Source organism: Peromyscus eremicus, chromosome 23, assembly GCF_949786415.1.
Source record: "Peromyscus eremicus chromosome 23, PerEre_H2_v1, whole genome shotgun sequence".
Classification (NCBI taxonomy): domain Eukaryota; kingdom Metazoa; phylum Chordata; class Mammalia; order Rodentia; family Cricetidae; genus Peromyscus; species Peromyscus eremicus.
In genome coordinates, this window is record NC_081438.1 from 32075941 (window position 1) to 32095693 (window position 19753).

The following is a 19753-nucleotide window of genomic DNA, read 5'->3' on the forward strand; positions in this document are numbered from 1 at the left end:
CCGCGAACTGATGTGGGGCATTGCCGCATCAGCCCACGGCCCCTCACTGCTGTTTCCATGAACTTCCCTCCCAGACGACAGCACAGAGCTGGGCAGCAGTGAGGGCTGCCCAGGAAGGGGGCGGGTGCAGCAGGAGAGGGAGGTGTGATGCTCGTGGTTCTGGCCAGCTCTGCATCTGCACCATGGAGCAGACACGGGCAGCACACAGGGGAGGCACAGGAAACACGGACACAGCCACCTTCACATGGTGCTTCTCACCATTCCCCCCCTCTCCTTCCTAAATCCACATGGAGAGATACAGCAGTTCAAAGTTTTATGATAAGACCTGGGGAGGTGGCTCAGTGAATAAGGAATGAGCCTGCTGCACAAGCCTGAGGACCAGAGTTCGGATCCCCAGCACCCATGTAAAAGGAGGGAAGGGGTGGTGGCCTCCTGCCATTCCAGTACCTAGGAGACAGGCCAAGGGGATCCCTGGGGTGAGCTGGCGAGTTAAGACTAGATGAATTGGTTTAGTGAGAGGCCCTGTAATCAACTGGACAGCAGTTGATACCCAATGTCAAATTTGGGCTTCTATAAGCATGCATACACTTACACATGTACTCACACACAAATGTGCACACACCACATGGTCATACATATGCAAACACATATGAATACACTGCAATGCTCCCTTCTCCGAGTTCTGTGTGGAAATGACATAAGTAAGTGTGCCTGGGTTAAGGAAACTGGTCTCTTAGCAAACTGACTGCTGATTGCCTGGTCACTGGAAGCAGAGTTCTGCAGGGTCTGGACAAAAGTACACATTCTGCACATGTCCTGTGTGCTCAAGTCAAACAGTCTGCTTTGATGGCCCACCAGGGCCAGGCTAGTGGTTGAATATGGAGGGGGCGGAAGGGCAGGCGGCAGCTGATGAGCACAGAACTGATGTGTACAGGGCTGAGCTTTGCCACTTGCAAGACGATGGGGCACTCACACTGCTGACCACAGCCTTCTCCTCGTCGGCACATGCCAGCTGCAGGGTTCTGAGGATGATCTCCAGGTGCTGCGTGATGTGGTCCTCTGCATGCAGCAGCAGCACCGGCAACAGCTGTGCGGCCTTTACCCGTGTCCCTACCACCCAGTCGGTGATGTCACGACAGACGGCAGGAAGCACCTTGGAGAGGTTCCTGAAGACCAGCTCTCGGCAGCCCAGGCCAGGACGGCTCTCTAGAGGGAGAAGATGGGAACCCACAGAGATAGCTTCAGTCTGACAGATTGAAAGTTCTCAAGACAGGAGGGAGGGCTGAGACAGTAGGATTGCTTCAAGTTTTAGACCAGCCTGGGTTATATAGTTCCAGGTTATCATGGGCTGCAGAATGAGACTCTATCTCAAAAAGAGAAAGCAAAAAACCAACCAAACAAACAAAAAACCCCACCCCCCACAAAAAGGGGGGAAAAGTGAGGGTCATAAAGTATTCCTCATGGCTATGCTGAGGTATGACACACAAGAAATCACACTGGGACACACCTGCAAACCATCACCATAAACCCTGAAGTAAACTTAGCTCCTGGGCTCCCCGCCCCTCCACCCAATGGACCTGGTTATAGACTAGTGTACTCTCTTAACATCTTTGCTCGGTGGACTTGAATAACACCAACTCTGCTGGAGGAGTCTAGGCAGTGGACACAGCAGTTTCCCCATTCATCTCCTGAGAGCTTAGCTCTGACTTGGGGCTGTTTGAAATGGCATTGTGCTGAACCCCTAGTACACAGTTTACTGGGGTCAGATCATACTGTAGGTACTTGCTTGACTTAGGAAAAAAAGCACCTGTCTATCTTCTACAGGACCTGCACCATTCAACTTCCCTGCCATGGTATGGCCAGCCTTCAAGTTAGCTGAGCCTGGAAGGGTACAGTGGCATCTCCCTGAGGTCCGATTTCTGTTTCCCCAATGCCAATGACACTTCACAGGCTTATGTGCTGTTTAAAAATTACCATCCTGGGTGATATCTCTCCAAATATTGTTTGTTTAAAAGTTTTTAATTGGTGGTGGTGGTACATGCCTTTAATCCTAGCACTTGGGAGGCAGAGCCAGGCGAATCTTTGTGAGTTCAAGTCCAGTCTGGTCTACAAAGTGAGATCCAGGACAGGTTCCAAAGCTACACAAGAGAAACCCTGTCTCAAAAAAAAAAAAAAAAAAAAAAAAAAGTTTTGAATTGTTCTTCTTATTGAGCTCTGAAAGTTCTCAGTATATTCTGGACACAAGTTATAATTACTTTTTTTTTTTTCCACCTTCTTAACACTGTGTATTGCTGGGGATTGAACCTACACCTCCCATTTATTAAGCAAGCACTCTATAACTGATAGGGAGCTAGGCAGGCACTCTACTACTAAGCCACACCCCAAGCTCCCCACTGGTAGGGTGGATTCTAGTCAAATTTTACTGCTGAACCATACCCCGTCCAGTCCCTTATTGGTGGATTCTAGAAGAACGTTGTGACTCTGAGCTATACCCTCAGCCCTCTTTTGAGGTAGGGCTTCACTAAATTTCCTCTGAATGCACTCCATAGCCTAGGACACTTAAAACTCTCCTGTCTCAGCCTTCAGGCATTTCTACCAAGCCTGGCTAGCCTGCTTTCCTATCAGAGAGGATGACACTCCCAGTCTTCCCAGCACAGCTCAGCCAGCACTGGCTCTATGCACCTTGTGGGTGCAGTTGTCAGCAAGTAGTCTACACACAACAAATACCTCAGCTCCCCACTGTGCCAATGGCATTTCAGCACCTGATAAGCATGTGGCCAGAGGATGCTACACAGGACAGCATGGATGTGGATGCTTCCACTGTATGGAGGAGCATTCCATTGGTCTGCACTGCCCCAGGATATTGGAACCCAACCCACAGAATGATTTCAGCACCATGTGGATCCAGTATTGGGAATCACTGGCCCAGTTGTTTCCATTTACCTTTATTGGGGAGATGGGGGGTGTTTTTTGAGACAAGGTTTAACTATGTAGCCCTGGCTAGCCTCAAACTCACAGCAATCCTCCTGTCTGAGCTTTTTGAATACTGGACTAACAAACTCCACCATGCACAGCAACTTTAATTTTCTTACAATCACTATAACAAATATCTGTAAATATAAATATCACAAATCTGACTGATGAATTTAGATAATGCTAAGAAATGGAAACACTGAGTCAAAAGGCACGTATGTATGTTAATGGCCTCAAACACAAGCTGAGCCACCAAATGCAGCCAGGACTAACCAACCTACTCTCCCACGAGTGGGGTACACATTCCTTAAAAATGCCTGATTTTTCCCCCAGGCCTGTCGTGCAGCTGCTTCAGAGGCTGAAGCAGAAGGACCACCAACAAGGTCAAGGTAGCCCGGGCAACTCAGGCCCTGTCTAAACATGGCTGTTGGTAGTGTACTTGCCTAGCATGCCTGACGCCTGGGTTTGTTCACTTGCAAAAGTCTGATGGTCTGACTTCCATCCCCATAACCCATGTTTAAAAACAAAGGAAAAAAAAAAAAAAAAAAAGCCGGGTGGTGGTGGCGCACGCCTTTAATCCCAGCACTCGGGAGGCAGAGCCAGGCGGATCTCTGTGAGTTCGAGGCCAGCCTGGGCTACCAAGTGAGTTCCAGGAAAAGGCGCAAAGCTACACAGAGAAACCTTGTCTCGAAAAACCAAAAAAAAAATAAAAAAATAAAAAAAAATAAATAAAAACAAAGAAGGCCATATGTGGCGGCATGCTTCTGTAATCTAAGCACTCCTATGGAGAGATGAAGGGCAGGGAGAGGAGTCGCCTTCAGAAGCCCCTGGGCCAACTAACTGGAGTAACTAACTCGGCGGCAGACACCGCAGACCCTGCTTCAGAAACAAAGTGGAAGGCTGGAACCACCCCCACAAAGTTGTCCTTTGACCCTCACATGTGCCACGCCTTCTGTGTGCATGTACTTTCAACACACAACATGTGAAATACAAAATAAATTCTTCCAAACTGTTTATTTTTTGAGTGCATGCCATAAATGCGTGGAGAGCAGAGAACTTGTGGGAGTCGGTTCTCCCCACCACGTGGGCCCAGGAATGAGACTCAGGCTGCCAGGCTTGGCAGTAGGCACCTTTACCTACCGAGCCATCTCGACAGCCCAAATAAATAAAACGTAAAAAATTCAAACAGTGAGAAAAAAACAAAGCTAATTCTCACGCCGTACCTCCAAGTAACTTAACACTTTCTATACAACCTTATAGATGTTTGAATGCAGAAGCTCCCCCTCACTTCCCAACACCCCAAATGGCAGGACTAACTCTGCTGGACTGAGAGTATTATTTAGGACACTGGTGCCTATGTGTCTCCAGGTTTGTTTGTTTGTTTTTTGTTTTTTTTTTTTTTTTGTGTGTGTGTGTGTGTGTGTGTGTGTGTGTGTGTGTACTGACTGCTCTGTAAACAGGCTTCTTTCACTTAACAGGATCCATTCATGCTGTGGCACATGTCTGTGTCCTTCCCCTTTTTGGCTGAGGGATGGCCTACCTTGCCATTTTACCTTTACCTGGTATACCTTGTTTCCCCCAGCGGGCACATGTGGGTTGCTTCCCTCTGGAGCTCTCCATGTTGTTAGATAATCTCCAGCTTTGCTGGGGAGGCCCAGCTGCATTCTTGTCTAGTGTCTACCTTGGACAGGTGGTAAGCACCATGGCTGACATCCTGAGAAACAGCAACCACTTTACAAGTGTCCTGGCACTGGCTGTCTACCGGCCATATTTGTTTCTCAGCATCTAAATTCCTTCCTAGATTTGATTATCCGCCACTTGATTTATGGGCAGGCTAGAGGTCAGTGGTCCTGTATCTCTGTCTAGAAGCATGTTAGCACAGGTAAGCAGGGAGGAAGGCCCTGGGGTTTGAGCAATCATTTACTCAAATCCGGAGTCCAAAAGTGTTGGCCTGGAGGCCCAGAGAGCTCAGCACTGTTTATAAATCTTCTCTGAGGAAATAACTGCAACATGACAGTGACAAAAGGCAGAAAAAGAAGCTTAATTGGGCCATGCTTGCTCTGGTGCTGGTGATAAGTGCCCTGAGACTTTAAGAGACAATGGACTCTTCAGCAGGAGTGCCATGAACATCTGCAAAGACAGACACCCTGGCAACAAGCAGCCATCCATCTAGCTGCCAAAAACCAATGGAAAAGGTAAGGTCATGTCAGGTCCAGTGAAGCAAAGAACATTCCACCTGGAGGGATTGGGGAGAGAGACAGGGTGGAAGGTTGAAGCTGGTGCTGAGGTCAAAGTTCAGTTTTCGGAGGGGTCAGAGATGCTGGGGTTCTGGGATCAGGGAAACCTGGCTTCTGTGAAAGTGATTTCCCTCTTCTCCTGACACCTTACTCTTGTCTACAAGGCCTGTCTGTGTGCTGCTAAGGCAGAATGACCTGCCCTTGAGGAGAGGAAAAAGCTCCCACGGTGCTAGCCAGTTTGCCAGCCAGCTTCTCCTCATCCACTCCCATTCAAGTTTCTATTCCAAACACCCTGATGGAATGCAGGCAGGGCAGAAACAGACGGACGGGCACAGTGATACATATTCAAAGGGAACTCTACTCATTTCCAGACCAGCTTTTTTTTTTTTTTTTTTTTTTTTGGTAAAGAAAAAGAAAAGAAAGAAAATGACTCTGTGTCCTCCTGGCATCGGGCCACCGTTCTGAAGACATGCTGCCCTCAGCACTTGGGCACGACAGGCAAGCAATTCCAGCAGAAAGCTGTTTCAAAGGAAAACCACCAGCAGTACCACCCAAACCTAGAACCTGTTGTCACCAGGGCCCTGCCACTGGCGGTGTGCAGGACCGGGAGGACACTTTGTTCAGTAAAAACTGATTTGAAGACAAGGCAACCACAATCTTCCTGGCTGCCCACATAGCACTCCATTTTAAAACTGGTGATTTGAGGCCAACAAGGCGGCTTGGTGGTAAAGGTCTTTGCCATGCACGCTGGAAGACCCGAGTTCAATCCCCGGAACCCTCGTGAAGATGGAAGGAGAGAACTAACTCCAGAAAGTTGGGTTTCTGAAGTCCACCTGTGCTACAATGCTGTACATACAGCACTGTATCCTGTACATACCCACAGAAACTAATAAAGCTAAAAGATATGAAGTCAAAGTGAAGATTTAGGTGCCGAAGAGATGGTCAGTGGTTAAGAGTGCTTGCTGCTCTTTCAGAGGACCTGAGTTTGTTGGAGAGTTCACAATTAGATGTTAACTCCAGCTCCAGATGATATGACACCTTCTTCTGGACTTTAAGGGCATCGTACTTATGTTCACAAATCCACGCTCCCAACACAAATACAAAGTTAAAAATAAAAACAAGAGGCTGGAGAGAGAGCTCAGCAGGTAAGAACACTCACTGCTCTTGCAGAGGATTGACTTTGGTTCTTAGCACCCATGTTAGGTGGCTCACAACTGTGGCCTCCACAGGTGTGAAGTATGCACACATGCAGGCAAAGCACTCATACACGTAAAATAAAAAATAAACCTGAAAACAACACTTTAAAAATCAGAAACTAAAAGTGGAGACTTCTTCTGGGTTGTGAAAGGAAACTAACATTTGTCTGTAAGTTGAACGTAAACCCTGTGGTACTACCTTTCTGTCCTAGGCAAGGGGACGCCTGCACTTGATTAAATTTGATCCGGGTGCTGACACTGGTGTGTGTGGCAACTGTCAACTGTAGGGCTGTGTGGGTCAGCTGCGGTCAGGCAGTGTATCCTGGCGGACTGGAGTCCCCTGCACTGGCAGGAAGAAAGGACCTAACGTGTCTTAGCTACTCATCTGAGCTGCTCTTTCTCTGAACACTGTCTCAGTTGCCTCCTAGGGTGGAGGCAACTCAAGCACATGTCCACCTGACAAGCATGGAGGAGGGCGGGTTGGAGCTACATGGCCCCTTGGACAAGGACAACATAGGTCCCAGGATGGCAGGCAGAGGCCAGGCCCAGGGCTGGGAGGGGCAACAATCGAGGAGGACCAGGGTGAGGGTCTGAGTACTAGTGGCAAGACCTGATGGCTGAAATGCAGCAAAATTCTAAAATTTTAAATTTTAATTAAGGTTTAAAATTCTAATCCTACACTGAAACAAAAAACTCATGAAACCTAGTGCCATGTTGCTGACTACTATGACTCAGTTCTAAATCTACTCTGCCTCAGATTTCAGATGACAAATGAGCTCTGAGTAGGAGCTGCTCTCACCGCTCAGAACCGGAACACTGAGATGTCTATAACTACTGTCAGAAACAAGCCCTGTTAGATCTAAGCCATCTTGATCCAAAACATACCCAGAGACCAGATCTCCTTCCAGACCTTGAACACAGGAAGCTGGTCAGTGCAGACAGAGTGTATGCAAGCATGCCTCCAAGTCCCTCCATACAAGCCCCTACTTAGTCATGTGTGGTAGTTTCCTGAGACAGAACTGCCTCCCACACTTTCCTTGCTCCTGGCAGCAAGATCTGTTGCAGTCAAGGCCAGTCTGTATCCTGCCGATACTGCTAGACCACCAGTGAACTGTGTGGGATGAGCCTCGAGAGCAAGGGCAGAGCTAATCAGGGGGACACACTATCCCTCACACCACAGAGAACATCACCAGTGCATGTTCAGAGCCTGGCTGCGACTCCAGCGCTGGAGGGAGCTTCCTGCTCAGCTCTGCAAAAGGACACAGGTAACTTGAGGCAGAAAGAACAAGAGGGAAAAAACCGCTTCAGCCCTTCAGAATCCTGCTGCACCTCTGCCACAAAGGAACAGTTAGCATAAATGCATGCTGGATACAGGGATGCACACCTGCAATCTCAGCATTCAAGAGGCTGAGGTAGGAGGACTGCATAAATTCAAGGCCAGCCTGGGCTACACAATGAGACCCTGCCACAAAGAAACCAAGGGTTGGGGGTATAACTCAGTGATAGAACACTTGGTGTCACACATGTGAGGTCCTAAGTTTGAAACTGAGTCACACACACACACACACACACACACACACACACACACACACGTGCGTGTGCAATAAAGAATCAATTGCCTGGCGGTGGTGGCGCACGCCTTTTAATCCCAGCACAAGGGAGGTAGAGGCAGGTGGATCTCTGTGAGTTCAAGGCCAGCCTGGTTTACAGAGGGAGATCTAGGACAGGCGCCAAAGCTACACAGAGAAACCCTCTCTCAAAAAAACCAAAACCAAACCAAACCAAAACCAAACCAAACAAACAAAAACCCCAATCAATCAAACAAATAAACAGCCTTCACATCTCAGTTCCACATCTGGAAAACTGTGCTCTCAACCTAACTTACCAAACCGTAACAAACCGAGCTTATTCTACTGTTTGTACCTTTCCCGGAACTGGAGAACTTTCCTCTGCCAGCTTCTGAGGACAAGGCAGAACCTTGGGGGCAGAGAAGTTGACTGGGGGGGGCGGGGGGGGGGGGCTAACAAGAGGCCTGGATTCAGCATCTCAGCAGAACAGAATTCAGGAGTGGCCTCAGGGTCACTACCGTGTCCACAGCCCACCAGATCCCTCCACTGGGGCTAGGAAGGAAGCCACCTGGGTGCTGGGGGGCAGTGCCTCCCACTGGGCACATCTCTGTCCTTTTTAGGGTGCACTACTGCTTGGTTTTAAGAGATACGCTTTCCTGAGAAGACAGGAGGTCTTAAAGTCCATGGGGCCAGGGACTGGGCTGTGGGCAAAGACCTTCTTACAGCTGAACTTGCTAGGCAGACACAAACACGGCCTTGGGTCATGACTATGTGAGGACAAGCAGGTGCCAACAGAAGACCCTACCTCTGAGTGCAGAAAGTACATAGAAAGAGAAATGCCACTTATCCCTGACCTGCAGGCTCAGCTGCTTCTAGGTCAAAGGATGAAGGCCCCATGGTGCCACTCTTGAAACTCTCAGGAGTGCTGCAGAGGCCTGGCCCAGTTACCTGTCCCTGCACATGCTCAGAAGAGATATCTGGGAAATCCTCCCCTTCCTTAAGATGGAGCTGGGCCAGAGTTGGGAAAAGATCGGCTTCTGAGAGACAGAGCAGAGGCTCACAGCACGGGCCTCCACTGCCACCAGGGAAGGAGGGACCCGTCCATGAGCTCCAAACAGGGACTCAGCAACTACTCAGCTCAGCAGCACCTCAGATATCAGTGCCTTCTTCGGGGCCAAGAACAGATGCCCCCATGGACCTTCCTGCTGCCTTGTCTCCCTAGCAGGGACACTCACCATGTTCAGGGTAATGGGGAGGAGGAGGCGGAGCAAAATCCAACTTGTCCTTTAGATCTGCCTCATTCTCCTCCTGCCACTTCTGGCCGACCTTCTCCCAGAGGCTGGTGGCTGTCTGCCTGCAACACAGCAAGACAGGAGTGGCAGTCAGGCCTGGGTGCCAGGAGACCCCCTTCCACGAAGATCCTGACCACAGAAACCTCAGGGAATCCCTGCTGGGCTGGGGAATAGGGTTAGGCAATAGGCATCACTTAGCAGGAATAGCCTTCTAACAATACCAGCAAGGGTCCACCCACAGACCCAATTTAAGTAAGAGCTCCAAAGAGCTCTTAGTGATCAGAGATAGTTCATATGGCACAGGACCACAAAAACACATAACAAGGAGATGGGGCAGTTTCTTGTGGCAATTCTAGAGCAGAGAAACCACCACTGTGGTAACTGGAGAAAAGCTCTTGTTCCAAATCAGAGGGGTAGGGGAACACCACTAGGCCCACACTGCCCAGCTGCCTGGTGAGACACTTACCGGACCTCAGGCATCTCATCACTGAAGCTGCTGAGCAGCAGTGGGGTGAGTTTGTGGAAGAAGGAGTATCGGTCACGAAGATTCAGAAGCCAGCCTCCCACTACTGAGGTCACTGCCTGCCGGACCTGCCATAAGAGAACAGAGAAGCTTAAGAGTCTAGGAAGGGTGGCTCGGAGTCCTGCTGTGGAGGGTGTTAGTCCTGAAACAGGTGTAAGGCAATTAGGCCCAGGGCTGGGCCCCACCCCTCTGACAAGTCAGAAGACTGCTGATCCAGAACTTGTGACACCCACTAGCTCTGTCCTGTGGATTCACTGTGTCCCCCTCCCCCAAGTAATACATCGTGTCTGCAGTCTTCTGTGTCACCATGGTACCAGGGTGTTTCATGGGCTGTAGTGATGATAGTTTGGCATGTGACATGACTCCATGAGAAATCTACAGCAAGCAATCTTGGAACAGAAAGATTAGACCTCCCCAGGGTTTGGGGAGATGTAAATGGGGAACTACTGCTTGCTGCTCAGGGTTTCTGTTTGGGATGATGAGACCTGAGGTAGTGGCGACAATTGTGACAACATTGTGTGTGTGGTGGTAGGGAAGGAACACAGCACCTTGCACATGCTGAGCAAGTGCTCTATACCTGAGCCACAATCCCAACCCTGAAACAATAAACTTAACATTATATGCTTGCCGGGCGGTGGTGGCGCACATCTTTAATCCCAGCACTCGGGAGGCAGAGGCAGGCGGATCTCTATGAGTTCGAAGCCAGCCTGGTCTACAGAGTGAGATCCAGGACAGGCATCAAAACTACACAGAGAAACCCTGTCTCGGAAAAAACAAACAAATAAAAAACCTCCCAAAAAACCAAACCAAAACAAAACATCATATGCTTTACAAAATTTTTAAAAAGTATATATTAAAAAAACCTACTAAGCATCGTGAATGGGTGAATCGTACGCATGTGAATTATAATGCCATAGAGGGGTATACAAATAAAACAAGACATGAAGCTGAGCTGGGAACTTGAGGCAGGACTTGGATAGGATGGATCCACTGTAGGCTGGGCACCTGCACAAGGGATACAACCTATAGCAGGGGAGAGAGGATGCCTGATTCACAGGGGCGGGGACACTGCCACCTGGATACAACCTGCCACTCTGTTGGCTGATTGACATGGTTGATATGATGGCCAAGATGGGGGCAGCTTTCAGTTTCTCTGAGGGGGTGCTGGCCACTGTCCCTCCTCCTCACAGAATCATGTGCTCCCCCTTTACCCAGTCCTCTCTTTATGGGATACTACCATAAGACACACAGCCTTAGCTCTGAGACATGCCTGTGAGCTGGACTTTGCCTTCTTAAAGCCAGCACACCACTACATCTGTAGGGCTCCTGTCTGCCAGCATCCTCCGTGGCTTTCCAAACCCACCAGCACAGATTACCCCATCACTCAACCTCCACCTTGGCTCTGCACTGAAATCCTTCCAGTGGATGAGCACGCGAAGACACTTCCACTAACAAAAGCACATGGTTGCAAGACTGTCAGGCAGAGAAATCCCATTACCTGAGGGACATCATCGAAGAGTCTTTGAGCAAAGTGGGAAAGAACATCATCCACGGAACTCCCGTTGCCAAACTGGATCACAGTGCCTGTGGCTTCGATGACGGCCACCCGGACCTTCCAGTGCTGGTGGGAGATGGTCTGCATCAGGGGACTTATCAGGGACTCCGACTGCATGTGGAAGTGCTCTGTGGGACAGGGAGGCTGCTGGTTATCAGATACAGTTCTGTGGTCACCACCACACCTGCCATCTTCCTAGGAACTCTCGTAAACCAGCCTCTGCTAGCCTCAACTCCCACATTCCCTCTCCAGTGGTCCCGGCGCTGCCTATGCTCCAGGCATGGAGGTGGACATGTATATATATTTCATAAGGTTGGCTCCCTCCCGTCCAGACTTTCAGCTTAACTATCAGCACTAGGCAGGGCCTCTTATTATTATTTTTCCCCCCAAATCCTAGCTTAGAAAGAAAAAGCGGAAGGATCTCATCAGGCAGAGCTTTTAGAATGGTGGGAATAAACTAAAAGGAAGTGGAGAGAAGCAGCCTCCTTCCATCTAGGAAGCTGGTGATCCAAGTCAGAGACACGGGAGACACTGGGGTAGAGAAATACAAGTGCATAAACTTGAGTGGTCCTTCTCCACGTGGGTCCTATGACTTCTGCATAAAAATGAGCATAAAATGGGTGCGTGGCACACGTCTGAGATTCTAGCACTCAGAAGGCTGAAGCAGAGTAAGTTTGATGCCAGCCCAGGCTACATTGTGAGACCTTGTCCCGTGCCCCTTCCCATACGAAATCATCATCATCCGAGCTCACTTTAAGTAAGTTGCCGGAAACCTGGGTGCCCACGGAAGGGGATCCGGCGCTTACCGGGAGTGGCTCGCGCCAGAGCGGCTGCGCACTCGCAACTTTCGCGGCGCACCGCGGCGAAGGGGTCGAGCAGCGTGCCCCGCAGCGCGCGCACCGCGTCGTCCAGGTGGGGCGCGAGGGCGGCCCCGCCCAGGTCCACGGCCAGACGGAGCAGCTGCACGAGGGCAAGGCGCAGCTCTTCGCAGGGCTCCGGCGGCGGCCGCGCGGGCTCAGGTCGGGCCAGGCGCGCGGTGAGCGCAGGCAACAGGCGCGGCAGAGCGTCCCGGGGCCGCGCGGCGCGGCGCAGGCCTAAGTCCAGCAGGTGAGCAGCCAGCGCGCGACAGCCCTCGGCCGGGTCGGTCAGAAGTCGCAACAGGCGCGGCAGCAGCAGGCGAGCCCAGGGGCCCTGGAAGGCAGCAGAATCCACGCCGGGCCGTACCGTCTCTTCCAGTGCGTGCTCCAGAGCCTCCAGCGCACGCCGCCGCCCCAGCTTACTGTCGGCCTCCAGCCCTGGCAGCAGGCGACCTAGCGCGCGGCTCAGTTCCGCAGCCTCCGCCGCCTCCGCGAAGTCCGCGGCCGCCTCCGCCTCCGCCGGCATCGCCATCTTGCGCGCGTTGCCCGTCTCCAAGGGAACCGGCGCTAGTACGATTGTGGCGGCACGCTTTACGGCAGGACTTCCGGCTGACTGGGACGCTCGCGGCGGAGCGCGCGACTCCGAGGAGTGGTGCGGGGGGAGGGGCAGGGAGTAAGGGGCAGGGGGCGGGACCAGGGGAAGTGGGCGGAAAAGGGGTTTAGGGGGCGGAGTAGGGAGCAGGAGGGAGGAGGCGAAGAGAAAGTGTAATTGGCTGGGTGCAGGGGTCGAGGGTGGGGCATGAGCCTCGGGGGCGGGGCAAGGGGCAGCGGGCTAGGCGAGGGCCTCGGGAGGAGGGGCGAAGGGTGAGGCGTTGGGGGTAAGGGGTAGTGGGCGGGAGGAGGGGGTGGTAGGCGGGGCGCGGGCCTCTTGGGAAACGGGGTGGTGTAAAGGGAAGGGAGTAAGGGGTAATGGGAAGAGTAGGAACCAAGTAGGCGGGGCGTGGGCTTTGGGGGCGTTGCAGGAGACGGCCGGCGGAGCGCGGGCCTCTGTGGGAGGGGCCTAAGGGAAGGGGGCGGGGCAGGGGGTAGTGGGTTGGGTAAGGGGGAGGTGGGAGAGGCATGGACCATGGGGGCCGCGGACGAGGGTCAGTAGGCGGGATGCAGGCTTGGGGAAGGGGCATAAACCTCGAGGGTGGAGTGGGGGTCTGAGTAGGGTGAAGGATGAGGAATGAGGGGCCCGAGACAAGGGCTGGTAGGTGGGGCGCAGGCTTTGGGGCGTGGCAAATGGCGGAGGGCGGGGCGAAGGGTGGGGCTGGCCTTTCCTCTTGAGTCTGGAACTCAGCCCGAGTGACTAAGCGTCCTCTGGTCTGAACCTTCACATTCCTCTTTCCCCTTGGCCCCTGGGTAACACAGGTGAGAGCACATCTGTCCTAAGGCGGCGGCAGCTCAAGCTAAGCTTATTTTAAGTGGCGTAGATGTGGATGATCCTTACTGGGTTACTCCGGGGTCCTTGAGAAGGCAGGTGTGGGTCTGGTGCTCGGATCCTACCCTCAGTTTAGACTTGTAACCTCGCTGGCTGGAGGGTTTTAGGTTTTAGGACAGGCATGATATTGCCTGCTGGGCACTTCCAAGTGCTGGTGTTGAGCCCGACTCAGTGCTGCATGGCCTTCCCAGTAAGCAGAATGGGGGGGGGTGCTTCCAGATCTGGGCAGACAGGCACTTCACATCTGAGAACAGGCCTGTGATGTAGGACTTTATAACAAACTTTGCCCTTCTGTGTGGTTGTGACATAAGTTTTGTAGAAAATTGGTGTGAACAGGTGACCCTTGGGTGTTTTGAATATGGTGAGGGACCACGTAAAAGAGTTGTAAAGAGAGGGGATTGACTGAGCAAAGGCCCTGTGTTAGGTGTTATGTACTGAATTGTGTCCCTCCAAATTCAGATGTCAAAATCTTAAGCCTAATACATCAGAATGTGACTGTTTGGAGACAGGATTTTTGCAGATGTCAAGACTGAGGCATTGGAGTTAGCTGCTGTCCTCGTAAGAAGGGGAGTTAGGGTAAGTGTGCAAGCTGTGACAAGGCTTTGTGAATGTGAGTTGGGCAGCCATCAAGTCTGGGGGAAGCAGTCCTCCAGCCTCATCACATACTCCAGCATCCAGGTCTGTGAGGGTCTACCCTGGAAGCTAAAGCTTATGGTGCTGGTCTGTGGCCAGAGGAGTTTTGAGGGGGAGGAGAAAAATGGAAGTGTCCTGTAGGGAGCAAAGGGGTGTGCAGGGCAGCCAGGAGGGTCTTTGTCTCTCTTCAGGGGCCAAGGAAGATGCTTTAAGTGGAGCATGGGCAGTCAGATCTACACTTTTGAGGATGACTGTGGCTGCTGTGAAGGTTGGGATGGGCCAGCAGGCATGGCATGTGGAGTCCTATGAGCAGTAATGACTTCACCTAAATACACCCTAAGTACCCCATAAGTAACAGCCAATGAGGAAAGGACTTGAGAGTTGGAAATAAGATATCCTGGCCCAGGACTCAGAACTAGACCTGTGTCCCTGGGTTTCCTTTTTCTCTGGTATAGATTTCTAGAGCAGGGCCCCAGAGAGGTCTCGCCCACACAGTGGCCAACAGATACAGGAAAGTCTTCTGGAAAACCCCTTCTCTCTGGCCAGTTGCAGGAGAGACGTAGAACAATACTCCAGTACCAGTTCACAGTCTGTCCCCAGTGACAGTGGCAGTCTGACCCTGCTTGCAGAAGGGTTGCCAGTGGGGGACTGCGTAGGCTGCGTAGGCAGTGTTGTGGAGCTGCCCATCAGCACAGAAACCCACAGAAACATATTACACTTATCCTCAGGATGGCGGACCCCAGAGATGTACCTTCAACCCTGCAGATGGAACCAGCAGAAACTGAGTGCCCCCACCAGCACCAGAGCACCAAGCAGACCAGGAGAGCAAGGGAAGGACTCTGGGGACACAGCCAGCATTGGAACAAGAGGCCACGGAGTCAAGCCAGACTGTTCATGTGACATACATCCGCACACTGGCATTAGCAGCTGCCTGCTAACGTAGAAGATTTAAATAGAACCAGGAGTCTCCAAACGGAATAACCTAAATGTCCGGCATACATTTGAAAAAGACCGCTTATCATTCCAAGAACATTCACAACGTGAATGTAAAAAGGCTGCTCACTGAAGTGGATGCCAAGATGAGCCATCTGCCAAGGACTTGTCGACAGCCATGAAAATCGCTTTCAGAAGTAATTACAAGAAGAAGTGATTACAAACTCGTTTAAAATTGAAAAAAAAAAAGATTAAGTTAGCAACAAAAAAGAAATTGTAAAGCGCCAAATGGAAATTATAGAATTTGAGAAAACAACCAGAATAACACTGTCCATCATTAGAAGGACATAGTGGTAGACTGGAGATGGAGTGCTAGGACTTGCTTGGATCTGAAACACAAAGAAAATAGTACAAAGTGTGAACCTAAGCCAAGTTTGGTGGTGCATGCCTGAAATTGTAGCACTGAGGAGGCTGATGCAGAAGGATGGAAGGTTCTGGGCTGTATGGTATGATCCTGTCACATAAAATAAAATAAAATTAAAACTCCCTGAGTCTCAGAGGTTTGTGGGATAATTCATATTTCATCAGCATCCCAGAACAATAAGAGTTGTGGGGCTAAAACATTCAAGAAGTACTGGCTGAAGATGCCCCTCAAATCAATGAAAGACATAAAATACACAAATTCAAGAGGCTGAGTAAGCCCTCATACGATAAATCCCCCCAAAATCCATACCAAGGTACATCATAACCTTTTTCTTTATTATCTGTACTATGTGTGTGTGTGTATATATGTATATGTATATATATATATAGTATGTATGACAGGGTGTTATTCTGTAGGCCAGGCTAACCTGGAACTTGAGCTGTAGATCAGGCTGGCCTTGAACTCAGACACCTGCCTGCCTCTTCCTCCTGAGTGCTGGGGTTTAAGGCATGCACCAGTACACTTGACCTTATCTGTACTTTTGAAACAGGGTCTCACACTGGACTGTCCTGGAGTTTCAGCCAATCCCACTCCGATTCCAAGTGCTAGGATTACAGACATGAACCATCACACCTAGCTTTAATTAGCCATTTGGCAATGAAAGAAAAGGAAAAACCTTGCCTGTCAAAGAGAAATGGTGTGTTGCAGGTAAAGAAGAGGCAGTCTCAGAGGCAGTCTCAACCATATCTGGCTGCTTCTCTGGGGCTACAGGAGCCAGAAGGAAGGACATAGAATTCTTCAAGCTTGTAAAGAAAACTTAACTATGAACTCTGTCAAGCAAAATATTGTTCAGGAATGACGGAGGAATCAGACATTCTCAGGAAAAAAGACAAACCAATAGAACATGTTGCTACCAGAAGTTGTCTAGGCACAGTGGAAGCAATCAGGAGAAAACTGATTTCCAGATAGTTGGGGAGCACAGTAGAATGGCTAAAGAGTAGCAGCTAACCACCTGTGGCAGATAGAATTTGACTTGAATGTCCCCCCAGTTTCGCATGTTGAAGTTTAATTCCCATTGTAGGGTACGGAGAAGTGGGGATGATCCAACTGTGGTGGATAGAGGTAAAGCCTGGGAAAGTGATGGGGCTTAGATAAGGTCACCAGGAAAGAGTCCCTAAACTTGGACCTTGATGGCTTTCTGAGAAGAGGTTTATTAGTTACTTTCCTATTGCTGTGATAAAACACCGTGACCAAGGCAACTTATTGAAGGAAGAGTTTATTTGAGCTTATGATTCCTGAGGGTTGATTCCATCATGGAGGGGAGGCATAGCAACAAGTAGCTGGCATGATGGCAGGAGCAGGAAGCTGAGAGCTCATTTTCGCAATCACAAGGCAGAGAGCAGACTGTGAATAGGGCAAGGTGTTTAGCTCTCAGATCCAGCCCTGGTAACAGACTCTTCCAGCAAGGCCACCTTTCTAAACTTCCCCAAACACTGCCAACAACCAGGGAACCAGATATTCAAATACCAGAACATATGGGGGAACGTCTTTCACTTATACCACCACATTTCACTTTCTGGTCCACAGGCCTCATGACTACACAGTGCAAAAATGTATTTAGTTCAACCTCAAAAGTCCCCATAGTTTTTCACAGTTTCAACACTTTTTTTTTAAGTCCAAAGCCTCTTCTGAGACCCAAGACAATCATAAATAAAAAGGCAAATTATATACATCCAACATATAATGGCACAGGATATACATTACCATTCTAAAGAGGAGGGTTTGGGGCAATGTGAGGAAATACTGGACCAAAGCAAGACCGGAACTCGGTAGGGCAAACACAAATCCTGTAGCTCCATGTCTGGTGTCAAGGGCTTAGATGGCCCGGCCCTTCCAGCTTTGCTGCCTGGAGCATACCTCTCCCCTCGACTGGTTCCATTCTCTTTCTGCATCTCTCTTTGTCAGGTAGCCCTTGGCTCTGACAGCCCCAACATCTTAGGGTCCTCAACATAGGTTTCACGTTTGCAGCTTCACCAGGCAGTCGACCTTGGCCTTCCCACCAAGACTTCCCTGCCACATACTGCCTAGTGTGAATGGCTGAAACCACAGAGGAAGAATCCATGACCTTTCAGTCTTACATCCTTCAAAAGTGAGCACCTCCTGGAGGACACTGCCAAGTTCAATGACCAGCTTGGGACGAACCCTGGCCCCTTTGAATTATATTTGCAATGGCTTAAAAAAAAAATGTGTGCATGGGTGTTTTGTCTGCATGCATATTTGTGTGCCACAGGTATGCCTGGTGCCCTGGGAGGCCAGAGGTGGACACTGGATCCTCTGAAACTGGATGATTGTGAGCCATGTAGGTGCTGGGAATTGAACCCAGTTTCTCTAGAAGAACATCCAATACTGTTAACCACTGAACCATCTCTCCAGCCCTTTATTACTTTTTTTTTAAAGATTTATTTGTTAATTATATGGTGTTCTACCTGTATGTCTGCCTGCAGGCCAGAAGAGGGCGCCAGAACTCATTGTGAGCCGCCATATGATTGCTGGGAATTGAACTTGGGACCTCTGGAAGAGCAGCCAGTGCTCGTAATCACTGAGCCACCTCTCCAGCCCCCTTTATTACTTTCTAGGAGCAGAAAAGCCTTTAGCTTTCACAGTGTGAAAGCTTAGCTGGTGGAGTCATCCCCAGTGCACCCTTCCCTTTGTTCTCCTGCAGATCAGGCCTCTCCCGAACGCCACTTATCTCCTGACAATGCCTGTCTGTAACACTAGGCATCCTAATAGTCTTTTTCCATTTGAAACCATACATTATGTATTTCTTTCTACACCACTCATTTTTTTCATTGTAGATCTGCATAAGTGTTACAATCACACCACAGATTCAATGTTGTGCTGTCTTGAAATGTCCTCTGTCAAAGAAATTCTTCTTTACTTTTAAAGTTACCCTTGAGCTGGGCCTTTGCAGTCTGTTTTACTCACAGCACTACTACCTGGAAAGGTTCCTACTATGCCTGCCCAAATGGTCCCACCAACTGGGGACCAAGTATTCAACTATCAGAGCCCCCGGGGGACATCCCCCTCCCCCCCGCATTCCCCCCCACTTAAATCACAAGAGGCCAACTTATGTGTTTGCACATACATGACTGTGTTCTCATTGCTATGACCAAAAACTTGACAGGAACAGGAAAAGTCTCTGTTTTGGTCCCTGGTTTTAGGGGTTTGGGTGTATATGTGCTTGATCCATGGATTCAGAAAGACCACTGTGGCAGCAAAGATATGTGGTAGAGGAAATTGCTCACCATTTTGTTGACCAGAAAATAGAGGCAGGAGAAGGAAGGGTCCAAGGACCTGTGCCCCTAGTGATCTTCCACCTTATTCCTACATCCTAGTTTGCAGAAGCTCCCCAAATAGTACCCCCACCTGGGGACCGAATATTCAAACAGGAGGGGGTGGGGAGCATTGCATGTCCAAACCATAACAGAAGCGCTCATTGCCTATTGCCAAGTAACGTCAATGCTACTTCAGGATTCTGCTGGCCAGAAGACCATTTGATGCAATGTCTTGCCCTTCAGCCTCCAGGTTCATAAGCCAAACTGGTACAGACTTCACTCAAATGAGTTTCTGTCATTGGCAACAGAATTGCACCCCATCTTCATGTGATTGCTTAATTATTTGATAATTGAAGCAAAAATGTCGACACTGGGGGTGATGAAGGGGATGAGTGGGAGGGGTATAAGACTAATGGAGTTTGGTGAATTTGATAGGAATACACCATGTACATGTAAGAAATTAGTGAGATGTATAATGCTAATAAAAAGTTTAAATTGTGTGTGTGTATGTGTGTGTGTGTGTGTACATGCAAGCATGTGAGGAGGTCAGAGGGCATCTTTCAGGACTAAGTTCTCTCACTGTGGTCATGGGGAATGAACTTGGGCCGTCTAGCTTGGTGTTTGGTGCCTTTCCCTGCGGAACCACCTCACTGACCCAAAAATGTTAAAAAAACAAAAAAAACAAAAAAAAACAATTAACACCAAGTAGTTGTTCCTATGGAAAATAGTTACAGTTATAGTTAA

At 49.8% G+C, this 19753-nt stretch overlaps 1 protein-coding gene and 1 long non-coding RNA gene across 5 annotated transcripts in view; one reads left to right on the top strand and one right to left on the bottom strand.

Annotated features, from left to right (window-relative positions):
• The window catches only part of Dnaaf5 (dynein axonemal assembly factor 5), a 38076-nt gene extending 25039 nt beyond the window's left edge, over positions 1-13037 (bottom strand). Inside the window, exons 1-5 of one of the 4 annotated variants that reach the window (XM_059249904.1) lie at positions 12151-13037; positions 11288-11472; positions 9733-9857; positions 9210-9328; positions 974-1206 (exon numbers count right to left, since the gene is read on the bottom strand). In XM_059249904.1, coding sequence (XP_059105887.1) covers positions 974-1206; positions 9210-9328; positions 9733-9857; positions 11288-11472; positions 12151-12733 — 1245 coding nt within the window. In that variant the 5' untranslated portion in view covers positions 12734-13037. Of the gene's footprint in view, positions 1-973; positions 1207-9209; positions 9329-9732; positions 9858-10022; positions 10264-11287; positions 11473-12150 lie in introns of those variants that run through there. The other 3 variants (XM_059249907.1, XM_059249906.1, XM_059249905.1) reach the window with 3 other exon arrangements.
• Positions 13038-13299: 262 nt separating this feature from the next.
• Positions 13300-15796, top strand: LOC131898684 (uncharacterized). Its single transcript, XR_009375993.1, has 3 exons — positions 13300-13614; positions 14144-14260; positions 15046-15796. It is a non-coding gene; the product is annotated as an uncharacterized LOC131898684 (long non-coding RNA).
• The last annotated feature ends 3957 nt before the right edge of the window (positions 15797-19753 follow it).